We start from the raw sequence: 27688 nt of genomic DNA, 5'->3' as shown, positions 1-27688 counted from the left end.
GCTCTGAGCCAAATGATCTGGCTCACTAAAAATAGCCTGAATTCCCATCACTAGAACAGACTTTCACAACATTTATATATATATATATATATACAGTTGGCCTGTCTCATTCATTTCTGTGAAGAAAACTAAACTGTTATTTATTATATTTTAAACATAATATTGCTATTATTATAAATAATATATAAACAGGATAAGGGCAGCTGAACAGCCTCGTCCTGCATTAGAAAAGTACAGTGTTAAAACAACCAAAGAGCTAATAGAACAATACCAAGCATCAGGGAGAAGAAAACACTGAATTTGACAAAAAAAAGAAAAAGAAACTATGTATAAAAAAAATAATAATACAGACAGAGAAATGTATTAAAAGTTCCTAAAAATAAAGCCGAAAGAGCCGGCTCTTCTTGGTGAGCTGAGCCAAATGATGTGGCTCATTAAAAAGAGCCTGAATTCCCATCAACTAGAACAGACTTTCACAACATGTTAGTTAGTAGTCTGTGCCGGTGCTACTATCAATGGCAAGCCACCTGCAAAACTGGTGGTTGGGAAACACAGGGCGGAATTAGTATCGGCCAATCAGAATTGAGGAAAAGCTTGACAGGCGTCCGGTTCGACCAATCGCTGAGCCGCGCTAGAAGCCGTCACACCGCGGGATGGGCGGGGCTTCTTTAGCAATGACTCCATTCAATATGGAGGTACAGAAAATAGGCTGATTCGCTCCTCTGCATCTCTGCGTCCTCACTCAGTTTTCAGCCACTTTTATCGCATTTCGGGGCACAAATAATGACCCCGTAGATGTCAACCGACAGGACTCCTTCACATACGTTTGACATATTTTACAAATGTCGTGTGAATGTTGGCGTTAATTGTTACTAGCCGACTAAACGTCCGTTAACAGTTCCAACTGTCATCAACGGTTAAACAGTTTGACAGTTTAAAAAACGGCCGTTAGCTTGTAAAAACCGTTAATCTACTCGACGCTTTCGACATCCGGATGACGGTTTAACTACTCCCGTTAATTTCCCGTTAAAGTAAATTACCCAAGTTTGTGCCCGTCTGGGACCGGCCGGCGGGTTTATTGGGTGAAAGGTGACATCGCTTCAGTCTGTTGACTCGGAGGTAAGTTGTGTTCAACGTCTGGATGTTAGCTAGCTAACGGTTAGTAGATACGTCACGATACGACTTTACTGTCAGTTTGCACTGAATGCATTTTGCATCCTTTAGACAGCTCAGTACACACACAGTAGACATCACGTTACGGTAGACCAGGGGTCAGCAACCTGCAGCTCTGGAGCCACATGAGGCTCTTTAGCTCCTCTCCACTGGCTCCCTGTGGATTTATAAAAACAATAGTGGAAATGAATAACTGCTTTTTGTTTACATTTTCATTTGTATTCATCATTGTTGTAGGTCTATGGTACGAAGGACTATTAGGGCCACATCCAGGAAACAAATTAATCTGAGATTTCAAGAATAATGTCATAATATTACGAGAATAAAGTCATTAGTTTACAAGAAAAAAGTCTTAATATTACGAGAATAAAGTCATTAGTTTACAAGAAAAAAGTCTTAATATTACGAGAATAAAGTCATTAGTTTACAAGAAAAAAGTCTTAATGTTATGAGAATAAAGTCATTAGTTTACAAGAAAAAAGTCTTAATATTACGAGAATAAAGTCACAAGTTTAAGAGAAAAAAGTTGTAGTATCATGAGAATAAAGTCATTAGTTTAAGAGAAAATAAGTCTTAATGTTATGAGAATAAAGTCACAAGTTTACGAGAAAAAAAGTCTTAATATTATGAGAATAAAGTCATAACTTTACGAGAAAAAAAGTCTTAATGTTATGAGAATAAAGTCATAACTTAACGAGAAATAAAGTCTAATATTATGAGAATAAAGTCACAAGTTTAAGAGAAAAAAGTTGTAGTATGAGAATAAAGTCATTAGTTTAGGAGAAAATAAGTCTTAATATTATGAGAATAAAGTCACAAGTTTACGAGAAAAAAAGTCTTAATATTAAGAGAATAAAGTCATTAGTTTAGGAGAAAATAAGTCTTAATATTATGAGAATAAAGTCACAAGTTTACGAGAAAAAAAGTCTTAATATTAAGAGAATAAAGTCATTAGTTTAGGAGAAAATAAGTCTTAATATTATGAGAATAAAGTCACAAGTTTACGAGAAAAAAAGTCTTAATATTAAGAGAATAAAGTCATAACTTAACGAGAAAAAAGTCTTAATATTAAGAGAATAAAGTCACAAGTTTACGAGAAAAAAAGTCTTAATATTAAGAGAATAAAGTCATAACTTAACGAGAAAAAAAGTCACAACTTTACGAGAAAAAAAGTTGTAGTATTATGAGAATAAAGTCATTAGTTTAAGAGAAATAAAGTCTTAATATTAAGAGAATAAAGTCATAACTTAACGAGAAAAAAAGTCTTAATATTAAGAGAATAAAGTCATAACTTTACGAGAAAAAAGTTGTAATATTATGAGAATAAAGTCAGAATATTATAAAGTAATAATTTATTACTAGTTATAATATATATAATATTACTATTAATAGTTATAGTTATTTTGTTTTTTCTCGTAAAGTTATGACTTTCTTCTCTTAATATTACGACTTTCTTCTTGTATTATGACTTAATTCTCAGATTTTGATTTGGCTATAAAGTTTAGTTTTAAGTTTTACAGATATACTACTGAGCCAGGCTGTACTGCAGTACAACAGGACACTGAATCACTGAACCAAAAATAGAAAAATAGAAAAATAATCTGGCTACTGGCTCCAAATGATCTGAGTCTGTGAGGAAAGTAAACGTCACACAACCTGAGTATTTGTATGTGTAACAGCTTAAATGTGAGCTGGTTATGTGGGATAACTTTTAGCTATTATCTTTAAAGTTTGTATGAACTTGTGTGTACCACTCTCTCCTAAAAGAAGCCCATCTTTCTCCCTTTTTTTCCCCCTCTCCCCATCCATGACAAGAATGCACAATGCGGCAAGTGTCTCAGCCTCTCTGGGGTCCATGGGACTGTTGCGTCTCTTCGGGGTGTCCTGGTCCTGGAGCCTGGCAGCAGGCCTTGGTGTTTATCTGGGCACAAGGAGCTGGAAGTACTTCTACATTGCAGCACGCACAGCCAAGAGAGACATCATGTAAGTTAGTCCCAAATATATGCTTTTTGTGGTTTCAGTTCAATCAATTCAAACTTTATTTCAGACACACAGGAAGTGTCCATGGCAAGAAAAGAAAAGAAAACATAACAAGATAAAACCACAGCTATTCATCATTCAATTAAAAAGAAACAGCCATTCATATGTAGGCAGCTTGGATGAGTACCAAGTGCAGCTCTTGCTTGGGCTGCTTAAAGCCATCCCTCCAGTGTATTTTGGCATTTCTGTGATATTTCATATTTAGATTCAAGATTTCAAGATTCAAGATGTTTATTGTCACTCCGGTTATACAAGTAAAATCGTGTAAAATGCTTTTTGCTGGGAAGCTCCATTAAAAATAATAAGTTAAATTACAATTATAAAAGGAAATACTTTGTACAAGGCATATTAAGAACATAAACAGGCATATTAAGAACATAAACATTAAGAACATAAACAGGCATATTAAGAACATATACATTAAGAACATAAACAGGCATATTAAGAACATATACAGTATATACAGTATAAGATATATGATTCAGTTACTTTTTGTGTGAGAAGATGTTGTATGAATTATCTATTTAAAAGTCTGATGGCCTTTTATTTGAGTCATTTCCAGACTAAGTTGATAAGCCACACTGTTTTCCAAAATTTGTATCTTTATGACAAATCATTTTGTGCTCTAAGTTTAAAAAAGAAGGTCGTTGGTAAAATGGGAATATGACTTATCTGCATAGTACAAGCTGAAGGTCATACTTCATCGTCCAAGCTAGCGCAGGCGCACTCATGCTCGTTTGAGTCTGCAGCAAACTGATAAATCTGTTTGTCTGTCTTTTTAGCTAGTTAGGTGTAGTTAGCTAGCCCAACATGTCGCATTAGCTAACTGAGGGTTTTCATTTTATTTTTTTTAGTGTCCTCCACCTTAGTTTAGTGTGTTTATTTTCACAATGGCATTTGTGGCGCTGTGATGACAGCCTTGATGACAGCCTTGATGACAGCGTCTGTCCTGCAGTGGTTTGACTTTTGAAAATTAGAGCCAATGAAAATGTGGGACATCGTCTCAATATGTGGGACAAGGGATAAAAATGCTGTAGAGTCCCTCGTAAAGTGGGAGACCTGGTCACCCTAAAACAAAGGCGTGCAGAAAGCTCTAAATAATGAACATTTTACATTTACAGAACACATACTGAACTTCCGAAGCAACATATTTGCCTGAGCATATAATTTACAGTGCTGCCGATAGATATCTCTATCATCATTCCAATCATCAGTGAGAAAATGGCCACGGTTTACATCCTACTTACCTCTTTTCTCCCTCCTCTGACCCCCAGTGGCCTCTATGTGCTGTTGAGAGTGAAGGTGGCTTTGTGGCGCTACATGCGCAATGGAAGTAACATCCCTTCCATATTCGCCCAGACGGTAAAACGACACCCAGATAAACCAGCACTGATTTACGAGGCCACAGGGGAAACCTGGACCTTTGCCCAGCTGGACGAGCTGTCAAATGCTGTGGCCAACTGGGCGAGAGGTCAGGGGTGGGTCTCCGGGGACGTGGTGGCCCTCTTCATGGAGAGCAGGCCGTTGCAGGTGGCGCTCTGGCTGGGCTTGGCCAAGGTCGGGGTGGAAGCTGCGCTCATCAACTTCAACCTCCGCCACGATTCCCTCCTGCACTGCATCGGGGTATCGGGGTCACGGGCGATTGTGTTTGGAGCGGAGCTGGCTGATGGTAAGAATTTGTTTAACAAGGTAGGAAATTAGGTTTTAATTCTGAATCAATGGAGGGGTCACATTATACAATGCTGTTTTTACAGGACAATATCTTCCCTCTTATTCAGTAAATCATTTTAAAAGGCAGATTATTACTAAACTCTGCAACACATTCGTTTGTAAGACAGGGCTGCAACTAACGATCATTTTCTTTTAATTCATTCAATTCAATCAATTAATCTGACGATCATTTTCTCGATTAATCGATTAACTGTTTGGTTCATTAAATGTCAGAAATTGGTGAAAAATATCGATCAGTGTTTCCCAAAGCCCAAGATGGCATCCTCAACTCAAATATATTGAGTTTACTGTCATAGAAGACTAAAGAAACCAGTAAATATTCACATTGAAGAAGCTGGAATCAGACAATTTGGACTTTTTTTTTCTCCTAAAAAAGTACTCGAACCGATTAATCGATTATCAAAATAGTTGGCAATTATTTTAATACCTGACAACTAATCGAATTAATTGTTGCAGCTCTAGAGTAAGATCATGTGAGGTTGTCAACATTTCGTCCTGTGGTGTCACACTTATTCATATATTAATTGTGTGTGGAGCATAAACTGTGATAATGACCATTATAATCTCCATTATGTCATGTGGTCAGGATGTGCTGTTGGTGATCACATTGCCAGTAAAACTCCTCCTATGTCATCTCTTTCTAAAATAACATTTGATTCTGTTGGTTCTCTGTTACAATACAAACACATCACTCCTTTGTCTCTGTGGTTTCTCTGTGTGTGGGTTTGTGTGTGTGTGTCTTTACTATATTTACTGTGAATGTTTGAATTATTTGACCAGCACACCATTTGTTCCTCAGATGTCAGTTTTCTCTGCTTTTGTCTGTGATGTTTCAGTTTTAAAGGCATCTTGGCTTCAGAAACCAAATTTATAATTCGTTTGAAATACAAAAAGGATCATTCACTGAAGTTTCATTGTTACAGCATATAATTACATTAATTTCACTCACAATATTAATAATGTATTTATTCAAACTAAAATGAATAAACTAACCTGACTCCTGTCCCATCTCTGTCTTGTTCAGCCATGTTTGAGGTCAGTTCCTCCATCGCTCAGTCCATGGTACGGTTTAGTACGGGGGACCTCAGTGCAGAACATCTGGCCCGACTGGCTGCTCAACCTCTGGACCCAGTTTTAGCCTCTTCACCTCGACATCCTCCTTCACCTTGTGTTCCCCCGAAAGGCATGAACGGTGAGTATTTTATATATCACTGAACTCCGCTGTGACTCTGTCTAAGACTTAATCTGTATATTAATTAGTGGTTTCCCTTTAAATACCCTCTTCAAACTATTTCCTTATGCTGTGTTTGGCTGATAACCTTTTGTTTTTGTTTTTTTGCTCTATTTTGAATTCCCAAAGTGTGTGTCCACAGTAATTAATTTTTGTCACTCTGCTGTCTAGTTTCTTAGTTTTTTAGATCTGAAATTGTTTCCCAGTAATTATGTGACTCAGGGTTATTATAGTAAACTAAAACTGAATATCCTTCAAGAAAAACTAAAGCTAAACTAAAACAATATTGCCTGGTTAAAAACAACAGTTAGAGATATCTGTAATTCAGTTTTGACCATCCCAAATAACAGTTACAGATATCTCCAACGTCATCATGACTAGTCAGAATTGTTGTGCATGACGTTGCTCATGCAAGGCCATTGGATATTGGCCCAACAAAGCATTTGAACAGTGTTAGCAGAAGCTTTTGCTTGTTGGAAAGATTAAAAAAAAAGTTGGAAAGATATTCACAGATGCAACTTCCTGGATCAATAACTCCTAGGTGAAACATGGTTAAAACACAAACGACAGCTCTTTCTAACCGTAGTAAGGTAGACAACGAGCTACAACCTCATTTTAATCAAAACTAGCCGTCCTCCGAGCTGGACACATAACATCAGTCTCTATGTGCAGCCAGCTGTGAGATGAGTGCTCAGGGACTGATGTGGATAAGATAGTTAGAAAATGACATGAAATAAAAAGAGCTTATCATCAAGGAATTTGTGGCGAACGAGAGCTTCATTCACTAGAGAGTTGTGGTAGAAATTTACAGCGTATTGTAGATATATTGTCTCTAAACACGCTTTATAAACCCATACGGCTGCAGTGCAGCGCCAGTGTGTTTGAATAGCTTCCGCTGACGTAATTCCAGATATCTGCAACGTCATTTCACCTTGTCAAAACTCCAGTTAGAGATATCTACAACGTCATTCTAACTAAATTCAGTTGCATTATCTCTAATGAATATCCAGTCTAGCTATTAAATGTTAAAATATATATATATATATATATATATATATATATATATAATATATATATATATATATATATATATATATATATATATATATATATATATCAGGATGTCTTGCCTGAAAATCAACATTTTTGAGAAATAATCTGGAAAATTGGGAGGGCAGATCAGTGTTAAGTACGCTTTTTAGTGCTTTGTGAAACTGTGCCCAGAAAGGTACTATCACTCCCAACATATATGCCAGCGATTTGCTTCCCAAAACCACACTTTGTCCAACATTTGGCATCCCCTTCAGCAAAATGTGCATTCACACACTTCCACCAAAACTCCGGGCACATTTGAAAGTTGGTGCATTTCCATTTGCATTGAAATTTACACACATCCAGCCAGTCCTCATTTGATATTGAAAGATTCTGTTTTCACTGTTCCAGCAGTGACTGAAATGCTGTGAAGACGCCTGTATGGATCTTAAACTTGCTGTGTGCAATTGTAATGCTCTACTGTATTCTCTTCTGCAGACCGTCTATTTTATATTTACACCTCCGGAACCACGGGAATGCCCAAGGCTGCCATTGTGGTACACAGTCGGTACGTTACTCACATAAAAGCTTCACTCTTCTTAAGGGTCGTTACAGCTCATGATGGATGTCTGAGAATCTCTCCTGTGTTACCACAACAGTTACTACAGAATTGCTGCTTTTGGGTATTTCGCCTTTCGCATGAGTCCTGTTGACGTCATCTATGACTGCCTGCCTCTCTACCACTCAGCAGGTATGTGATGGCAGGCTCCAGCTCTTCACCAATACAGTCTCCCTCTTTAGGTTTGCATAACCGAAGTGTTAGCTTTCTCTTCTCGCCAGGTAACATCATGGGGGTCGGTCAGTGTCTGATCCACGGCCTCACTGTGGTAGTGAAGAAGAAATTCTCTGCCAGCCGCTTCTGGGAAGATTGCATTAAGTACAACTGCACTGTAAGAGCTTATGCTGGGAAAACATTGAGAAGTGGCACATTTTATGAAATCAATAACTATAAAACATTTATTTTGCCACAATAACAACACTGCTCTCCCGTTGCAGGTGGTGCAGTATATCGGGGAAATCTGCCGCTACCTCCTGTCTCAGCCAGTACGGCCGTCAGAAAAAGGCCACAAAGTTCGACTGGCAGTGGGGAACGGGTTGCGCCCCAGTGTGTGGGAGGCCTTCACGGAGCGTTTTAGGGTGGCGCAGATTGGCGAGTTCTACGGAGCAACTGAATGCAACTGCAGCATCGCCAACATGGATGGCAAGGTCAGCAATCACTGTGTGTGTCTTCACTGATTAAATGTGAGTTGGATCAGAGTTTATCAGAGTTGTTGTCCTGCCAGGTTGGAGCCTGCGGATTCAACAGTCGCATTCTCCCCAACGTGTACCCGATCCGTCTGGTGAGGGTGGACGAGGACAGCATGGAGCTGGTTCGCGACAGCCGGGGGCTCTGTGTGCCTTGTCGCCCTGGTAACTAATACTAATACTACTACTACAGTAAGGCTTTTGTATGTATGTGATTGTTAACTGTGTTGATCTTCTGAAAGCACCCCATTAGACTCCTCCATGTCTTGCAGGGGAGCCGGGGCTTCTGGTGGGTCGTATCAACCAACAGGACCCGTTACGGCGTTTTGATGGCTACGCTAACCAGGATGCTACAAGGAAGAAGATCGCTCACAATGTCTTCAAGAAAAATGATTCTGCATATTTATCAGGTTACCAATCCTTTTTATTTCTTAAAAATAAATATTTATATTGCACCACAAGACTCATCTCAGCATGCATTGCTCATTTTAAAAATATTTTTAAGTGTTCAAGAAAAAGAAAGCCTAAAAATAAAGGCGATGTCGGATTGCCAAGCTTCCTTTTGTCAGTTCTCAGTCGGGGTTATGTGTGATGATTGTTTAGCCATGCTTTGACCAGACATGGAGGGGGTTTTTTTTCGATTATTTTTATATCCATATGTCTACCCTAGGTGACGTGCTGGTGATGGATGACATGGGCTACATGTACTTCCGTGACCGTGGCGGTGACACGTTCCGCTGGCGAGGAGAAAACGTCTCCACCACCGAGGTGGAGGGCGTGCTCAGCGGTCTTCTGGGTCAGACTGACGTGGCTGTGTATGGCGTGGCCGTGCCAGGTGATGGTTAAACTCTGCTTTCAGCATCACATTGGGACCATAATTCTCTTTAATGCCTGACGAGCGTTTATCTCCATGTGTCGTACCAGGTGTGGAAGGTAAAGCGGGCATGGCTGCCATCGCAGACACCACAGGGAGTTTTGACTGCAACAGTTTCTTGCAGAACGTCCAGCAAGCTCTTCCTTCGTATGCTCGCCCCATGTTCCTGCGAATCTCCCCACATGTGGACACCACAGGTCAGTGGCACATCTAGAGAAATAATCAAGCGACAGACTTAAAAAAACATCTTTGTTTGCCTCTCACACATCGGCGTTCGAGCGCCATGTGTGAACTGTTCAAAGTCGTGAGCCGACGCTCGCCAATGCCTCGCAGACACTTTCCCGATATCTAGCATGCTAAATATCTTGACCTGTTGGAGACTCCGGCCACAAGCTACAGCAAATGAGAACGCAAGACACGGGTTGAGAGGAAACCTGGGGAAGAAGGGGTCGCCTGTAACAATAGGAACTTACTATATGTGTTGCATTTGCAACACGGAGCAAAGTTGTTGTTGTTGTACCTAGAGGAATAATGGTAAAAACGAGTGCAGGCACTGGTGGAAACAGGCTATTTTGTGAACACGTGATAACAACATCAGCAATGTGTCTCGCGTATGGTATCACGTCATTTACCGTGTGTTTCTTGAGTGTTTTCGGGACAAAACGTAGTTTGGAGATCTCATCAGGGATTCCTCCCGGTGAAAGATCTTGTAAGGTGTGACATAAAGACTCCCAATTACAAGACAGCAAGTTGTGTGACTTTGAAAGTCGTGTAGTGTGAACTTGGATTTACACTGGGTGCTTTTGTATGTTGCTTTGATCTAAAACGTGGATGTTTGTCTGCAGAATGAACCGTTTCAGAGATGTTGCTATAGCTGCAGGCAATCAGGAGACACTCGTAAGCACCGGTGAATATTTGGGTTTAATCCGTCCCTCACAAGTTACAAAACACGCTTCAACAAAACAACTCTCCATTATCCGTCTGCAGCCGTTCAGTTTTTCTTTGAGTGGAAGTTGTTGACCCTTCACACACATTTAACAGGATAAAATAAGCCATCAGCAGTTGTTGTGTGCGTCCGGTACCGGGAGAGTTTGCACAGAAAGGAAAAGAAACGGAGCTGTGTACTCTTGCGGCTCCTGGCACCAAACTGTGGAGTCTAGGGGCAAGGAGCGTCATCTCTTGCTGCGTTCACTTGCACTCGGAATTCAGAGTTTTGCCATTTTTCATATATGTTTTAATCAGATTGTCCAAAACTGGGGTAGCAAGGCATTTTTTAGGGGTGGTAGCTGGTACACTTACCTAATATCCCTCCTGAGTTCATAAGAATACGAACCATCACTGATGATTTCATATCCACAAATCTTAATCTATTTTATGTTTCTCCACATTCCTACATAGGTACATTTAAAATCCAGAAAACCAGGCTGCAGAGGGAGGGATACGACCCACGTCTCACCACTGACCAGATCTACCTTTTGAACACTAGAGCCGTGTGTTATGAGGCTGTAGACGAGGAGCTATACAACGCTATAGCGGAGGGAAGAATGTCTCTATGACATGGAGGCCGTAGCAGGTCAGTGAAGGTGCCTCAGTTAAAGAGATGCTGTAGAGAGGGGATGCATACGCTGGTGTCTTGGTGCACCACCTGCCTGGATTTTAACCTTTCAGGGAACTGAGTTGAGAGGACTACTTACATAGAGGCAGATTGTTACAGATCATGTTTTAACACTGTATGAGTAACACACCAGGACATAATGTGAGGGCATTTATTCCCTTTTAATAACATGTTTTTAATTATTAAATGAACACCTCAAAAAGCCTTTGAGCATCACCGCACATAGAGTGGGTATCTCCCACACAACCCATATGAAGTAGGATACACATTACAGTAATGTGGTTAGGACAGCGTGGGGTAGCATCAAGTCAAACTGTTACAGGGTATATTCCCATTTATGAAATATGCTGCAAGTATACAGTAGGTCTTTGTAGGTTTAAGCAATACTTGAGTGTGAAGCTATGAAGTTAATGATGTGTGTTTTTAAGACCAGACTCCAACATGCAGTACATGTGGCTACTAGAGAAAACACTAACCATAGAGTCTTTTTTAAATGCAATGGAAAACTAACCTCACTTGTCATGTTTGAACCTCTGAGCAACACTGGCACAGGTTTGCAAATACACAAGAGTTACTCTAATGTGCCTTATATGAAACATCAGATCTGTTTCAAATGTTTTTATGCTTTTGTTGGAGAGGAACTCAAAAGATTGTGAAAATCACAGTAGTGATTTTGTGTCATGCAAAGCTGAGTCACACATAGTGACTGTCATTTTATGTAACAAATCTTATCAGTGTAGTAATATATTGGTGTTGCAGCTATTTACAATTTCAAAAACTCCCAGACTACATTTTTTTTTTGTTGTAACTCAAATTAAATATTTTAAAACATTTCTGTTTCGTGTCATTCATTAAAAAAACTTAAAGGTGCTAAATGTGAGATTGGGAGCAGTTCAATTTCCTCTGCGCTGCTCTCAACATCACAACATGTATTATGTAGGCTACTGTCTTTGAGAGAGTGACAGAGAGAGACCACATTTTCCCAATAATCACATTTGATCGCCCGGTTGCAAGCACGCAGCCCCGCTCCACAGGCGCAGCTCGCAGTTTTGCCCGACGCACTTTGCCCACACCTGTAGCGACGCGTCTGTGTGATCAGATCCTAACTGTGTTAACCTGGTTGGGAACCGGAGGGTGGGCGCTACATTTCTGCGATGATGCCATCGGTCGGGACAGCGTTATCATCTGTAACTGCCGTTGTAAGAGCAGAGCAGAATAGCGGGCGTGAGCTAGCCAGTGGGGCACGCTCACATGCAGTAAAAGGGATGCGCGGCCGGCCCGGCTGTTCAACAAAGCGAGGAGAAGCGAGGATTACAACACACACAGAGGGAGAGCGACTTCATTCTCTGCTCAGGTAGACATTACTCCTCTATATCTTTACATAGAAAATAGTTGTTTGCTGTTATATTAATGCTCTAGGTATCGTATAGAGAACTTTTAAGAGCTACATTTTTTTCTGCTTTTTTGGCAATGTAGTGCTGTAATTCCCCACAATCGTCTCTTGCAAAAGAAAAAAAATATCACCTTCACAAGCCCTTGATTTCTTTCATTGGATTATATTTATATAAACAATGTTTGGTAACGTGTCTTCAATGTGAATTAGTCTATTGACAAGAGTATCCTTGTGGGAAGGAGCTTCAGTGGATGCTCTTTGCAGGCAGAGCAGAAGTAGGGATAGGCTCTGGGTGTGACGACACCTATGAAGGTGTAGAGAGGCGCCCTCTCTCCGGGGTCGTAAAAGGTCACCTTGCCTCTGTCCATGTCTAAAACTACTCTGATCACTTCTGGCTTCTTCGTCATGTTCAGCGGCTCCCATGGTGCCGTGCAGGCCTTGTGCTCTGCGTTGCGAAACCTTATCGTCCAGAATCCCTCTGCTGGCGTCAGCACGTGCTTGCCCTTCCTGTTGATGGAGTCGCTGGCTACTCCCACCACCCAGTAGGTGTTGTCCTTCACCTCCACGTCCCAGCTGTGGCGTCCAGAGGTGTAGCCCTCGGCGGCCAGCATCTCGGCGCTGATGTCGAAGCGTTCTGGGTTGTCTGGCAGCTTGAAAATCTGGGTGGAGTTCTGCACGACTGTGAGATCCTCTGAGAGGATGAAGCAGCTGGCTGCTGTGTTTGGATCCAGAATCACAGGATCTGGAGAGGAAAAGAAGTTACTAAGGTGGCAGGAAAAGAGCTGGTCAGTAAAACATGGTGTTGTTTGAAGAACTCACTATATTTAATGATGCTCTTCATCTTCTCCCACACTTTATATTTCAGAGAGCCCAGGTGCTTGGGCACATCAATCAGACCACCAGAAACCATTTGTGGATCAGCAGAAGGTCGCCAGGTTCTGATAAGATACTTCAGCAGTTAATTGATGAGAATTGCGTCTGTAGAGCGATATCCTAAAAATATGCTTAAAGAGGACCTGTTATGCTCATTTTCAGATGCATACTTGTATTTTGTGTTTCTACTAGAACATGTTTACATGCTTTAATGTTCAAAAAACGCTTTATTTTTCTCATGCCGGCTGTGCTGCAGCACCTCTTTTTACCCTCCGTATGAATCAATCTGTTTGAGCTCCTGGGTAAAGCACAAAAGCATAATAGGTCCTCTTTAACTGGATCCTAGATGTGGTATTAACACTTACCTTTTTATTGTTTCCTTGTAATTCTGAAAACAAAATTGAAGAGAACAACTTAGAGACCATTTCTGTTTACGATTTGTTGTTCGACTTGTCTGGAGCAGCATCTTGCCTACCTTAAGAAATGGGATGTCTTTAGAGTTCATCTCCTGCTCCACTAATCTGATGGTGTTGGACAGAGATGAAATTTCATTGTTCATCTCCTCAAACCTCTGGTTGACCATCAGATTCTTCTGATCCTCCTCGGCCCTCAAAGCCGAGAGTCTGGCGGCCTCCAGCTCCTTCAGGAAGCAGTGAAGGGCGTCAAACTCCTCTCTGATCTGTGTCTCGGTGTGTTCAACCTGGCTCTGGAAAGAGAGACAGTGATTGATGGGTAATCATTGCCTCCACACCGTGGCTTTCACAGTAACATGATGTGCTGACAGTACCTTGACATGTTCTGCCATTTCCTCACAGACCGTTTTCGCCTTCCTGCACAGCTGCAGTTTCTCTTTCAAAGTCAGCAGCGCGTTCTTCAGTTCCTCCTGAAAAGTCAGTGACAAGGCATCGACACTTGAAAACAAGGTCATTCTGGCGGACGGCCCAGCTGTCGGCACAATGTGGGGCTTTCAGCTGCCACATACTCTTCTATAGACGGCACTCAAAGCTGCACAATGCATCAGATTAAAGGGGCAAATCTATGAGACAGGATCGAATGCCCTGGTGACATTAGCAAAATTGAGCTCATGCAACTTTGAATCAAGACAAGGACATAATATAACCAATAGATTTCACATTAGGTTTCTCGAGAGAGAAGAATGAGGAGCAGAATGAATGTAGCGTCACAGAAACCTTGTGGGAATCATGTTTCAGTCCTCTCCGGACTTCGACGGCAAACCAAAAATATGAATCTATTATTAGAAAGTGAATGAACTCCGCCAAACACTTTAACACATATCAGCATATCAGGCCTAGAGACGCACAAATCAAATTAAAAAGAAAAACAGTGACAAACAATATATTATAATGTATTTTTAAAGTGTTGATAAACTGTAAATTAATATATTTAATATTAATAGTTAAATACAACTTCTTCTATTTGTTGAATGATGGATAGCGTTTGAGATTTCATTTGTAAAATTTGCAAAATAACCCAGTGAGCAATTCAACGTTGAAAATGTGTTTAATAGATGTATATTATACATCCATTTGTCTGTAGACGTTTAGTTTAGATTAAGGTTATTCAAGGTTGAAAAGTGAAAGTTTAGTAGACATCTAGTCTTAACCTAGGCGTTGTTTCAATCTGTATATGACAACAAATGAACAGTTATACTGTAAACACTGGGGTGTGCACTGCTTATGTTAAATATTTACAGCTTTTTATGCATTTTTAAAACATGTAATGATGTTTTTAAAATATGATCTATAGCTAATAAATCAGAACTAAAGCATAGAGGCAATGTTGAAAAGACGCCCTGTGGATATTGTTATGTTGTTGACCTTACTAGTCTATAAAGACATCCATCGAATTCAGCATCCAAACAATGTGACAAATATTCATTCTTTCCAGTTTTACCAAGTTTTTGGTAATTCAAGATTTCCCAAGCAGCTGATTGCTGAAGATATGCAGCTCAAAGGACGACCGACCCTCTAACTTTAACTCACCTTACAGTCATGAGCACCTTCCCCAATGGGATAGAGCCTGTGCCCCTTGTGTTCAACTGCTTTCCCACATACACCACAGATTGGCTCCAAGTCCTCCAGACAGAACAACGTGAGCTTTTCCCCGTGCTCCTTACAAGCCTCTGGGTCATTATGGCTTCTGTCCTCCTTGAAGGATTGGCAGGACTTGTCCAGCATGGCGCTCATCACGATCTGCTCCATGGAGGACCGGCGCCCGCACAGAGGACAGCTGTGTGAATCTCCACTGCCTTGTGTCCCCCGGCTGTCTTTCAGGCAGGCTTTACAGAACCTGTGTCTGCAAGTGAGCACCACAGGCTGACTGAGGATGTGTCCACAGATTGGACAGGAAAGGTCGTCCTAGAGATGAGCGTGTCTGGTGGCCATTCTTCTTCACGGGGGGCTTTGATGAGCAGGCAGGATTGGAGGCCCCTCCCATGTCTCTGGACTGGAAAGCCACCTCATCTTGACCTCATGAATAAGTGTTGATACCTCAGCTCCCTAAAGGCATATCCCGTGTTATGCTTGTCTTGTGTCGAGCATGCACGTCGCGCTTTCTCAAATAAACACCCCACGCCACAAAAAGACAACCTGGCTTAACATTTAAGAGACGGTCTCTGTGCAGATTAGAGCAAACGGTAGCCTGTCTGAGCCTAATGGTGACAGAAGAGTGAATGGTATGCTATGATCACCTCTAAGTTATTTGAGGAGTCTGTTGAAACAACCTGTCACGTTGTAATGAAAGAGATTACGGAGAAACAACGTCCCAAAAAAGACTCTGGGTGAGGCTATAAATAGAAGTAACCAATTTGGACTGAAGTTATGTGGGTAAAGCAGTGGCGGACTCAAGCTGTCTGAGGGGCAGGGGCGAAAAAAATACAAAGGGCACCAGCTGCATGCGGTGGGGCACCAGCTCGCAGAAAGATTTCTATCAGCCAGTATGGCACTGCATCGCATCTTCTTAATTTTAAGACCACCCTAGAGGGTACAAGTTTTCTCCATTTAAGGGCACCCTAAATGGCCCTGCATCACATTTTCTCCACTGGAAGGACACCCAAGAGGGCAATGCATCTTGTTTTCTCTACTGGAAGGACACCCTAGAGGGCACTGCATCACGTTTTCTCTACTGGAAGGCCACCCAAGAGGGCACTGCTTCGCGTTTTCTCTGCTGAAAGGGCACCCAAGAGGGCACAGCATCATGTTTTCTCTGCTGGAAGGGCACCCAAGAGGGCAATGCATCACGTTTTCTCTGCTGGAAGGGCACCCAAGAGGGCACAGCATCATGTTTTCTCTGCTGGAAGGGCACCCAAGAGGGCACTACATCACATTTACTCCACTGGAAGGGCACCCAAGAGGGCACTGCATCACGTTTACTCCACTGGAAGGGCATCCAAGGTGGTACTTTATAATGTTTTCTCCATTTAAGGGCACCCTAGATGGCCCTGCACACGTTTTCTCTACTGGAATGCCACCCAAGAGGACACTGCATCATGTTTTCTCTACTGGAAAGGCACCCTAGAGGGCAATGCATCATGTTTTCTCTACTGGAAGGACACCCTAGAGGGCACTGTATCACGTTTTCTCCACTGGTCGGGCACCCTAGAAAGCACTTTATCATGTTTTCTTCACTGGAAGGGCATCCAACGGGGCACTTTATCATGTTTTCTTCACTGGAAGGGCATCCAACGGGGCACTTTATCATGTTTTCTCCATTTAAGGGCACCCTAGAGGGCGCTGCATAATGTTTTATCAACCATAGGGTCACTTTTGCTGTGTTTATTTCATGGGGTCGTCCCCCTGCCCCCTCCCTGAGTCCACCGGTGGGGTAAAGAAATGTCTTCCTGCTGAATTTTCAGAGTCAGGTTTAGCTTTGGGTAACAGCTTTTTAAGAATAGACACATGGTTATTTTAAAAATAGCATAGAGTCAAAACCCCCAAAACACAAAACTGTATTAGGGTATTTCAAAGCAGGGTGTTAACTCAGTGGCATGGTTGTATGAAAGATTCATTTGTTAATTTCAAAAGAATGTAACAGGAAGTTGACCTTATGTGTAATGTAATTCAGTATTTTGTTGTGGGTGTTAGTTTACTAGAATCAGTGTTGCTGTACCAAAAATAGCTAGGGCAAGAGTGTTTAGATAGAGATAGAAAGGGAATAGAGCCCTGCCATTAGACAACACTGTGTGGACTAGTGGTGCGTTTAATACACTGTATGGCAGAACTTTACAACTAACACATGCTATGTTAGGATTCACAGTCAGCTTTAAGTGTGCTCTGTATCTGTAGCAGGCACACTGTAGTAAAGATCCCTATTTTATTTTCTTTTTCCACTTCCTGTCCTCTCCTACCTCACTTCCTTTCCTCGTCACTGATTGGCTCTTGTTTTTACCCTTTGTGACCCCTCATTTACCTCATTGAGTTCACCTGCCTGCACTCCCTTTCACCTCCGCATGAGGCAGCAGTTCTGGTAAGAGGAGTTTATCTTACTCTTTAGTTCTTATCCTGTGTCCATGGTGGTTAACTGAGAAATGTAGCTGCTTTTGATCTTCAAATCAAATTCATTTGTTGAACACAAACGGTTTATTAAACTGGAAACAGTTTCTAAATTGCAAAGACTAATTTAATTGGGAAAAGACAGATGGATAGCTTTGCTGTGTGGCTTTACATGCGGGCATCTCATTCAGATGAAAACACAGAAATAATGAGGCTGAAAGACATTTTACAACAGTGCACAGTCTACTGAGCCCATGGGGAGTAGCAGGGAGTCCCCTAGCTGTGAAACTGAAGTTTTTCATTGCAGGTTGTCTAGGTCTAATTTTCAATTTCCAACATTTTGTGTCTTCAAAATGACTGGACATAATCATGTCTACTCAAGATCATTCATGTTGAAGTAGTTCACGTGTAACAACACTTTTTAATAGAAATAGTTTTTTTTGTATTCCGCTTACCTTCCGATCCTTGAATGCCTCCTTTATGGGATAAACTATGTGATTCATATGCAGGCCTGATGTGCGGCACTCACAGCAGACAGGCTCCAGATCAACCACACAGAGGAGAAGCAGTCGCTCTCCATGTGCTTCACATGATTTATGTGGAAGTCCGGCGCTCGTTTTAAAGCAGAAAGGACACTCTTTAACACCATGTTGTCTCCAGAACTGCTCCAAACAACCGGTACAAAAGCTGCGACCACAAGAGATGCAGCAGAGGACCGTCGGAGTCAGGAAGATCTCTGCACACACGGCACAGCAGGACTCATCCACAGCCGGACAAGGGTCGTCAGCCTCCATCTGTGAAACTCCAGGCAGCACTGATGGGTCTCTGCAGGAAAACCTATGTTCCTTCCCTCTGAAAGGACAGTATGTACCAAGCATGTTCAACTGCATATATAGTCCTGCAGCAGGAGAGAGAGGGAAGACCAGCTCCTCTGGTTTCACCATAAATCAACATGCTCATTAAAGGAAGCTTTCAGCTCAGTTTCAAACCATGCTACCAAAAAATTAATTCTTTGCTTCTGTGTCCTTAAATAGGGAATATTTCAGTTACTGTAGCTGAATTTTTTAGGGGCAAGTCTAAAACACATTACTTTTAATTTACGTAATTACATAATTGTCAGTACTGTTATCATTTTATCGTCTATTTTAAGATTTAAGAATCACTTAAATGCCATATTGTTACTATTCATCAGCTTCAATAGAGTCCTGTCTGTATTACAAGCTTGTAATATCAGTAGAAAGTAACTGTGTAGTGTAAACTTAGAGTGCATTTGCACGATTTAAAGAAGTAAAATTGATTTAATAATGGACATCTGGAGCTTGAATGAACCTAATTTTAATAATAAATCCAGAGCAAAATATCAAATAGAATGTTTTCAAAAGGCTGCAGGATGTATCACCGATAGGAAAATGGTCATTAGTACTCTTGTAACGAAAATTGAGTTTAAATTATTTTCATGCCTCTGTCTTTAGATAGGGAAAGTGCTATTTACAGTTACCAAAACTAAATTGTTTTATTGGCCAAGTCTAAAACACAATTCCTTTTTAATTTACATATTTATGTAATTTTCAGCATGGTTAATATTCTGTATGGTCTATTTTAAGGTTTAAGAAACATTTAAACAGGTGAGAGACACTTATATTCTAAAGCAAATCTTCTTAAATGCAAATCAATAGTCTTGTCTGTATTACAAGCTCATAATCACAGTAGAAACCTAAAGGCAAAGTTACCGCAGTGCATTAACATAATTTAAGGAAGTAAAAGTGATTTAATAATGGATATTCGGAGCTTAATGTATAATGAGCCTAATTATAATAATAAATCCAGAGCAAAATATCGACTAGGCGGTTTTCAAAAGGCTGCAGGATGTAACACAGATAGGAAAAAGGTCATTAGTAGAACCACTAATGTGTCTGCTGCGTTCTTCTCCCCTCACACACACTTTACTTCTAATAACAAAAGTTTAGTTTAACATACAGCTATATGGGAGAAAAAAAAGTGCATCTTTAATCACATGGTCCACTTTATTGATTTTCACACAGCAATGACCAAAGAAAACAGACACTGTACAAGGAGAAATACATATTTACTGAATAATATATAAGAAAGAAATGGATTTAAAAGCTGGAGGTGACAATTGTGATCAACTGAGCTAACAAAAATAACGAGGTGCAACGACGTGGGCCCACCCAGAATGTGTGTCAGAGTTCATCCAGCTGAGCCGGGTCAATACTCCACACAGAGAGATTAAGGCAACCCTGAATGCATGCTCCATTCATACTGCTCAGCAGGATACGGCGTGGAAATACTGTGGTTCACATGGACATTAAACGACCGAAGTGTTGCTATTTACCACTGAAACGCATGTCAGATACACTTAAATCACTGTGAACATTTCATTTAGCTGGAAAGAATCTCAGCCTCTGACAGAATGATGGAAACTCAGGATATGGTCACATTATCACCACTACTACTACTTCTGATGAATGAGATTGTGTACATTCTCCAAATGTTCACAGTAAATAGTGACTATTAATATACATGTGTATAGTCTGGCGTGTATTAAGTGTGTTTAAAATGTTTTATGTTACATAACATTCTCAATTTACAAACATAATTTTTTCTTGACGATTTATATTCAGTGCTCTGAAAATTAATACTTTTTGGCTTCATCATCTTAATAATCTTTTCCAGAACAACAATATATATATTGTTCTTGTCCTTTCTTCCTCCTCTCTCTGTCCTCAAGGGTCAGAGGTCACGATGGCACAATAACATCACATCAGCTTCCTGTCTGGGTGATCAGAGGCCCGTCCGGAGCGTTGGTGTCGCACCTCCAGGTGTTTGCTCTGAACGCAGTCAAAATGCTGCAGCAGCTCGTCGTAATCCATTAGAGCGTGAGAGGCACGTTTGGACGCCGCTTGCCCTTTTGAGTCCATGTACTTGGACTCGTCCACAGTCCTCATGAGCTCTGGGTTGGGGACGCAGCGCAGGCGGTGTGAGAGCAGCTGGAAGGCCTGGCTCTGCGGCAGCAGCATCAGCAGGCCGTACAGCGCCTTTATCAGGTACGGGTTGTTCTCCACGTCCAGGAGCTGCAGGCGCAGGTAGGTGAAAATGGGGCTTTCGATGAGCTGCACCAGCTTGTCGACCTCCATCAGGAAGTCCACCGTCACCTCCAGATCCCCGAACTTCTGGATGAGGTCGTAGGCGTGCTTGTAGTTCTGCGTGAGGAAGCAGAGCGACACGGTGGCCACGGGGTTGTGGCACCAGGAGCGATACAGGCAGCAGAACAGGGCGCAGCTCTCCGGAGTGCGAAGGTCTTTCAGCTGGTTGCGCAGCTGGAAGAGCTCGGCCGAGGTGAGCAAGATGGTGTTGAGCGTCTGAACCATGGTGGAGGCGAATTTGAGATCCTCCTCCTTCAGCAGGATGTCGGCCATGGAGTGGAAGATGTTCTCGGCGTGAAGCAGCAGACAGAGCTGCCTGATGATGAACGCCCCTCTGTTCTCCAGCAGCTTCCTCTCCAGACTGAAGCGTTTCAGCAGGTTGATCATGAACTTGTAGAAATAGGAGTTCATGCTGGGAGTGGAGGGGGATGAGTCCGCTGCTTTGGGCTGCTGTCCCGTCTTGGCGCTCTCCGGGACCTTCAGCTCCAGTTTGTTGTCGGCGCTGTCGCAGGAGCCGACTTGGTCCGTCTGGCCGGCGGGAGACGACGCTATCTCAGCCAACACCTCCAGGTCTTTCAGTATCACCTCGTCCGACTCGTCCGACAGCGTTTTCAGCAGCATGGGAAACAGGCTGTCTGTGTGGCGGAACATTTTGCGCGGCGTCTTGATGTAGAGGTGGTAGAGCCATTTGAGCACGGCTATGCGGGTCATCATGCCAGTGGAGGAGTCGTGGAGGTGTCGGTCCAACACCTGAACAATACCATCCAGGTCCAGAGTCACCTGAGGCCTGTCGGCGTTCGCTGGAGTGAAGAAGCTGATGTTACTGAAACCGACAGATTCTTGCGATGCGTTCAGCATATCGTTGCCGTCCGCCTCCATCTTAGGTTGTCCGTCTTCCCTGGACGGCGACCCCGCGCTTCCATTTTTCTCCTCCTCTTCATCCTCGTCATCCTCAGGCGTCACCAGCTTCATCAGACTGTGATTACAGGCGCTGGCTGCTTCTTTGGTGTTCTTCTTTCTGTCGTCGTAGGAGAGGCACGGCAGCACCGCGGTCAGGATGCCAGAGGAGTACGGCAGAACCACTCTGCCCGCCAGCTGGATGAACTCCCTCATCCAGGTCATCGCCGTCAGCTGGATCAGGTCGTTGGTGAGCTTCGCTTCATCCGCGACCTGGCAGTGGATGACGAGGATGTTGGCCATCTCCGCGAACTTCACGCTGGACGGCGTCTTCTTAATCTCCTTCAGAAACTCCCCGAGCACCACCTCGCACGTCCTGCGGATCTCCTTGCTGTTGTCGCCCAGAATCTGGAAGAGCCCGTCCAGGATCTCGGGGAGGTAGTCCAACAAATTGATGTCCGGCACCGACTCCAGGACGTGGATCCAGGAGATAATAAACTGGCGAGCGTATTGGTTATTGGAGTAGATTCTCTCTCTGAGCAGAGGCACGAACGCCACCAAGTCAAACTTGTTGCTTTCCGTCACGATATCCTTCAGGAGTCTGTCCAGGAGTTCAGACCCACTCTTCACATTGGGGTCTGGGTCTGCCGCCAGCTTGCTGAGCCCGTCAAAGAGGAGGTTGAAGTGGGGCAGCACAGCCCCCCTGGCCACCTTCACTATGTTATACAGAGCCTCGCAGGCGTAGTAACGCAAACGGCTGTCTGAGTCATTAAAGCACGTGAGGACAGGCTCAATGAGCTCCTTCAGATACAGACCTGAGTCTTTGCCCAGGGCGATGGAGCAAGCTGCCAGGCCAATGAGACCCCCTTTACGGCTGTGGGGGTGCTGGGAAAGAGCAAACTCCGAGGCCAGGATCTGGATGACATGTCTGATCTGAGTGGAGTTGTTCTGAGCCACAAACTCCCGAACCAGCTTCTCAATCTCTAGAGCTGCGACTTTCCTCTTCTCGTACAGTTTGTCATTCAAAGCTCGGACGATGTTCGGCGTCAGAGGAGAAAAGTCCTTTTCTGTGTTCATGTTCGCAGCTGTAGTTGTACCGGATCCTTTCTACTTAACTACACGTTCATACGAGATAAAAACAGCTCGACTTTATGTTGAATTATCACAAAACACACACACATCTGTTTCACTCGCAGAAGCAGGAAGCTTTGTAATAAAGCGCAGCTGACCGGTTACATCCGCCGGAAATACGTCACGGTTGCTACATTTATTTAGGTCCCGCTTCAAGAGGAAACCGTGAGCTCAAATTAGCTGCAGCTTCACCTCTTGAATTAAAAAAATATATATTTATTGCCTTTATTTCACAGACTGGTCATACAGGTTAAATTACAAAAACATGTGCAAAACTGTAAAAGGAACAACAAGACAGAATAACAGATGCCAGGGGATAAACAGCTTACAAGTACAAAACCAGGGAAAATAAACATTTAGATAAATATATTAAAGGAGGTGCATAAAGTTACCGTCTTAATAGCTTTTTTGTTTCGGAGGAGAGAATCAATTTAATGTATTGTTTGGTTTCATCTTCAAATACAAAAAAATGAAGGTTTATATTTACTAAATTTTGATTCATGTATTTGAAATTTAGCTAAGAGAATAATCAGATTAATAATATAATGTTCTTTGATTGTACTGTTGCCTCTTGAATTGTATTATCTTTAGCTGGTGAAGATGGTTGTCACAGACAGTATTACAGGCTGTGTCAGCTCTGTCCACAGAGACAGGTGGAGACAGAGCAACATTTCCTGCTACAATGTAGCACATAGGAAGAAATTAGGAAAACAAATATTTACAAAAATTAAATGTAAACTCCAAGATTTTGATTCCCTCTCTGACCTAAATAAATTACAACATCTACTTGGAGGAAATGGTGTTTGGTGATTTATGTTAAATTATTACAGAAAGCACAACTGTTTCACTCGCAAACCAGGAAGCTTTGTAGCTTATTTATTTATTTATTTATTTATGCATTTCTTTTTTTGTTCCTTTAATTATTTTCTACCCTCTTTTATTTTTGCTATTATATTATTTTTTTTATAATTTAAGTTATCTTTCCTATCCAATTGTGCCTTGTATGTTAGAAGTATTGAGATTAGATTACAATGCCTTAATGTTTGTAAATGAATTATCTTCAATAAATAAATAAAAAAAAATAATAAATAAATAAATAAAAACTTAAATAAATAAAAACTTAAATAAATAAAAACTTAAATAAATAAATAAAAAATAATAATAAATAAATAAATAAAAACTTAAATAAATAAAAACTTAAATAAATAAATAAAAAATAATAATAAATAAATAAATAAAAACTTAAATAAATAAAAACTTAAATAAATAAAAAATAGTAATAAATAAATAAATAAAAACTTAAATAAATAAATAAATAAAAACTTAAATAAATAAAAACTTAAATAAATAAATAAAAAATAATAATAAATAAATAAATAAAAACTTAAATAAATAAATAAATAAATAAAGCGCAACTAACCGGGTACATCCGCCGGAAACACGTGACGGGTTGCTACATTTATTTAGGTCCCGCTTCGTGGAGAAACCCGTGAGCTCAAACTGGCAGCAGCTTCGCCTCTTGTATTGTTTTGTTTTATCTTCTAGCTGGTTGTCTCAGACGGTTTTAAAGATGTCGAGCCGTCTTCCCTTTCACTCGCAGCTCTCCTCCATCCTGGAGACGATGGCCCGGTCCGCTCTGAGTCAGATCTGCAAGCTGGTGGACGAGGACTCTGCGGAGCTCCGGCTGGGTCTGTCTCAGCTCCTCGGTGCTAACTCCGCTCTGGAGGAGCAGCTGACCGGTCTGGAGAGCGAGCTGGCGGCCACCGGGAGAAGCGACGAGCCGCCCGGGTCGTTGTGTAAAAGTTATCGCAGCGTAGGTGTACAAACTGTCTGCCACAGAGACGGGGACGCTCATGGTACTTCTGTTTACACTGTGACCAACAAGCTCACATGGTTTGAATAGAGAGAGACCATCTGCATTGTTTCTGATGTGTTGTTCTCTTATTGTTTGACTTTCCTTCAGTGTCTGGGTCGCCCACCATAGAGGGGATCTTTGGAAAAGACTGGTGCATGAATCTGTGGAAAGACAGAGACCCTTATAGTCTGCAGAGAGACTCCCCACAGTCCTCTGAGGAGGTAAGAAGAAGATGTTAGAGCAATAAACAACAGTGTTTACAGGCTTCCAACATGCAGTAGAGCAGCTAATATGCAGGTTTAAATGTAAAGTATTCAAACTAATCAGAAAAAATGCCCATGTTCTTCTTCTTGCAATGGAAAACTCTGCAAATGCATATTGAAAAGTAACCATAATTGAGGGAGAGAGTGTATAGATGTCCTGATAAATGTCTGAACCATGTTATTTATGTTATAAATGTGTATATTCATGTCGTTATATAATGGTAATATTCAACAAATTTAGGAAATGAAAATTCAGGAAAATAATATTGTATATAATATAAATAAAACCACAGGAAATAATGGTAAAAGCATCTCAAAAACCGTACACCTTGGAATAATAATTTAATATTAATATGCAAGTGAAAACAACACATGTGACATCAAGAGCTGCATCTAACAATGTTATTAAGTTTTTTTGACAAATCAATAAATCATAAAATATAAGAAATCCTACAACTTTTTTCTATAAAACATCTAATAAAGAATAAGTCTGAAGTAAAAAAAAAACCTGGGTGTTATTCCTAACTCTGGGCTGAATTTTAAATCACATAACAACATTACAAAGATGGCTTTTTATCATTTAAGAAATATTGCAAGAGTTAAACCCTATACCTCTTTGGAAAATGCCAAAATTTGACCCATGCTTTTGCATTTTCTTGTCTAGATTACTGTAATGCACTCTATACTGGGTTACCTAAAAAACATTAAAAAGCTGCAACTTGTACAAAACACAGCAGCTGAATCTGAACAAAAAACAGGAAAAGAGAACATATTACACCAGTACTAGCGTTACACTGGCTACCTGTAACGTTAACCTTAAATGGTGTAGCACCTTCACACATCTCCTATTGTTTATCTAGGTATGTTCCAAACTGTTCCCTTAGGTCGTCTAACGCTGATTTGCTCAATGTACTAAAAATGACTTACAAACAGGTGAAGCAGCCTTCTGTTGTTATGTACCAAAGGTTTGGTACAAACTCCCAACACAAATAAGACAAGCAACTTCTGTTGATAACTTTAGGAAAAAGTTCAAAACTTATTTTCCATTATTGTTATTGTTTTATATTTTTTATGTTTTTTCCAACCATCTGTCCAAAACCCAAAGAGATTTAATTTACAAAGCTAAAATGAAGAGAGAAGCAGCAAATCACCACATTTGAGAAGCTGGAACCAGAGAAGCTTTTTACATTTTTTCCTTGATTATTGACATAAAGAATTAATCAATTATCAAAATTGCTGCCGACTAATTTTCCGCCGTTTGACTACTCGACTGATCATTTCAGCTCTAGTCTGGTAAAGCATTGCTGTCACAGAAAATGTTCCTGAACACTTTAACATTTTGACTTTTTCCATTTTTTTTTCAGTATGTGGCGACGCTGTCCAACCAAATCACTGTGACTGAGATCAAAGAGGAGGATGTGGAGGACGTGACTAGCAGCTTCCAGCAGGAAACACTCAGTACGGAAGGTAAGAGAGTGAAGGAGCGTTGGCATGAAGGAATACACAACGCAGATGTAACCGCTTTAGATGCTTTTAGAGTGTCTTGACTTTGTATTTTTATGCAACAGAACATGAAGAAAGCATGGCTGAGGAGCCAGAGCTACTGTCAGTTGGTTACTCGGCCGATGGCAGCGCTTGCAGCCTGTCAGTTTATCAGGCTGGAGAACCGGTTGTGTGTGCAGGTGGTGTTGAAGAACCGACCGTGCAGCTGATATCCATTAGTGACACAGAGGAGGCCTTCAGCACTCACATCATTCCAATTGAAGAGGAGGAGGAGGATGACTATGATTTACAATTCGTTGAAGAAAGTCATCAAGAGCCACTGATGAACTCTGCAGGTGGACCCAGCTACGACAAACAGCACACTTTATCAGCAGACGACTGTGAAAACAGCACTGCTCTGGAGAAAGATTCACACTTTAATATGCTTAATGTAGAAACCGCCAGAGATCCAGACAAAAACAAGTTCACTTGTCAAATATGTGACCGGACGTTCTTCCACAAGGGCACTCTAACGCTACACATGAAGTCACACAAGTCCAACTTTTGCCACATTTGTAAGCAACATTTTCATTACAAGAACAAGTTCAAGTCTCACACCTGCGTGCCTCAAGTCCCCTCTCAGACAGACAGTAAGTCATGTGAGGTCTGCGGGAAGACCTTCGCAAACCCATCGGCTCTGAGGATTCACTACCTCATCCACACGGGAGAGAAACCACACACGTGCGGCCTATGTGGGAAAGGGTTCAGCCAGAAAGGCAATCTGAAGTGTCACCTCCGTATCCATACTGGAGAGAGACCGTACCGCTGTGGTAAATGTGGGAAGACGTTCACGCAAAAGGTCAACCTCAACCATCATTTACTGGCACACAGAAACAATGAGATCCCATAGTTAGGAGACACCTTAAAGGTTTAAAGGGTAACTTTGGTATTTTTCAACCTGGACCTTATGTTCCCATGTTGTGGTGACTAATAGGGACAACATTTCTGAAATTGGTCCAGTATTGAGGGAGAGCACTGTAGACGGCAGCTGCTCAAAGGCTACAATATGGTGCTATTGGGGCAAGCTGGCACCGTCATTTACGTCCACTAAACGTGCT

The 27688-nt window shown here is 41.5% G+C and overlaps 4 protein-coding genes across 6 annotated transcripts; 2 read left to right on the top strand and 2 right to left on the bottom strand.

Annotated features, from left to right (window-relative positions):
* Positions 1 to 628: 628 nt before the first annotated feature.
* slc27a1a (solute carrier family 27 member 1a) lies at positions 629 to 11832 on the top strand. The gene is made up of 13 exons (XM_037791106.1): positions 629 to 1119; positions 2989 to 3156; positions 4488 to 4882; positions 5969 to 6136; positions 7706 to 7775; positions 7867 to 7958; positions 8048 to 8157; positions 8264 to 8473; positions 8551 to 8677; positions 8785 to 8922; positions 9183 to 9347; positions 9437 to 9583; positions 10785 to 11832. Exons 2-13 carry the CDS (start codon positions 2990 to 2992, stop codon positions 10940 to 10942), a joined length of 1947 nt encoding a protein of 648 aa, XP_037647034.1. The 5' UTR covers positions 629 to 1119; position 2989; the 3' UTR covers positions 10943 to 11832.
* On the bottom strand, positions 11139 to 18587 carry trim35-13 (tripartite motif containing 35-13). 2 transcript variants are annotated; one of them, XM_037791107.1, is made up of 6 exons: positions 18234 to 18587; positions 14055 to 14150; positions 13743 to 13973; positions 13633 to 13655; positions 13214 to 13332; positions 11139 to 13136 (listed from the first exon to the last, which is right to left on the bottom strand). In XM_037791107.1, exons 1-6 carry the CDS (start codon positions 18570 to 18572, stop codon positions 12601 to 12603), a joined length of 1344 nt encoding a protein of 447 aa, XP_037647035.1. In that variant the 5' UTR covers positions 18573 to 18587; the 3' UTR covers positions 11139 to 12600. The 2 variants fall into 2 exon arrangements, with proteins under 2 accessions (XP_037647035.1, XP_037647036.1); XM_037791108.1 differs by lacking the exon at positions 18234 to 18587 and adding an exon at positions 15271 to 15936.
* Positions 18588 to 19783: 1196 nt separating this feature from the next.
* vac14 (vac14 homolog (S. cerevisiae)) lies at positions 19784 to 23082 on the bottom strand. Its single transcript, XM_037791105.1, has one exon. The coding sequence runs from the start codon at positions 22914 to 22916 to the stop codon at positions 20556 to 20558; it is 2361 nt and encodes a 786-aa protein (XP_037647033.1). The 5' UTR covers positions 22917 to 23082; the 3' UTR covers positions 19784 to 20555.
* A 1206-nt stretch (positions 23083 to 24288) lies between these two features.
* Positions 24289 to 27624, top strand: LOC119501034 (zinc finger protein 765-like). Of its 2 annotated transcripts, XM_037791111.1 has the most exons (5): positions 24289 to 24459; positions 24571 to 24826; positions 24934 to 25046; positions 26453 to 26555; positions 26657 to 27624. In XM_037791111.1, exons 2-5 carry the CDS (start codon positions 24592 to 24594, stop codon positions 27478 to 27480), a joined length of 1275 nt encoding a protein of 424 aa, XP_037647039.1. In that variant the 5' UTR covers positions 24289 to 24459; positions 24571 to 24591; the 3' UTR covers positions 27481 to 27624. The 2 variants fall into 2 exon arrangements, with proteins under 2 accessions (XP_037647039.1, XP_037647037.1); XM_037791109.1 differs by having other exon boundaries at positions 24290 to 24826.
* Positions 27625 to 27688: the final 64 nt, after the last annotated feature.

The sequence above is a fragment of the Sebastes umbrosus genome, chromosome 14 (genome assembly GCF_015220745.1).
Source record: "Sebastes umbrosus isolate fSebUmb1 chromosome 14, fSebUmb1.pri, whole genome shotgun sequence".
NCBI classification, from domain to species: Eukaryota; Metazoa; Chordata; class Actinopteri; order Perciformes; family Sebastidae; genus Sebastes; species Sebastes umbrosus.
Note: the sequence above shows the minus strand (reverse complement) of the source record. Positions and strands in the feature narration are given on the sequence as shown.

What these genes read in the sequence shown, in the direction of transcription:
- trim35-13 (XM_037791107.1), bottom strand. Translation starts at nt 18,572, where the DNA reads ATGGAGGCTGACGACCCTTGTCCGGCTGTGGATGAGTCCTGCTGTGCC. An exon ending in AGGCATTCAAGGATCGGAAG is followed by an intron (nt 14,151 to 18,233) that starts GTAAGCGGAATA and finishes CTGACTTTTCAG; the next exon opens with GAGGAACTGAAGAACGCGCT. An exon ending in AAATGGCAGAACATGTCAAG is followed by an intron (nt 13,974 to 14,054) that starts GTACTGTCAGCA and finishes CTCTCTTTCCAG; the next exon opens with AGCCAGGTTGAACACACCGA.
- vac14 (XM_037791105.1), bottom strand. Translation starts at nt 22,916, where the DNA reads ATGAACACAGAAAAGGACTTTTCTCCTCTGACGCCGAACATCGTCCGA.
- LOC119501034 (XM_037791109.1), top strand. Translation starts at nt 24,541, where the DNA reads ATGTCGAGCCGTCTTCCCTTTCACTCGCAGCTCTCCTCCATCCTGGAG. An exon ending in CCCCACAGTCCTCTGAGGAG is followed by an intron (nt 25,047 to 26,452) that starts GTAAGAAGAAGA and finishes TTTTTTTTTCAG; the next exon opens with TATGTGGCGACGCTGTCCAA. An exon ending in GGAAACACTCAGTACGGAAG is followed by an intron (nt 26,556 to 26,656) that starts GTAAGAGAGTGA and finishes TTTATGCAACAG; the next exon opens with AACATGAAGAAAGCATGGCT.
- slc27a1a (XM_037791106.1), top strand. Translation starts at nt 2,990, where the DNA reads ATGCACAATGCGGCAAGTGTCTCAGCCTCTCTGGGGTCCATGGGACTG. An exon ending in TGGAGCGGAGCTGGCTGATG is followed by an intron (nt 4,883 to 5,968) that starts GTAAGAATTTGT and finishes TGTCTTGTTCAG; the next exon opens with CCATGTTTGAGGTCAGTTCC. An exon ending in GCATTAAGTACAACTGCACT is followed by an intron (nt 8,158 to 8,263) that starts GTAAGAGCTTAT and finishes CTCCCGTTGCAG; the next exon opens with GTGGTGCAGTATATCGGGGA.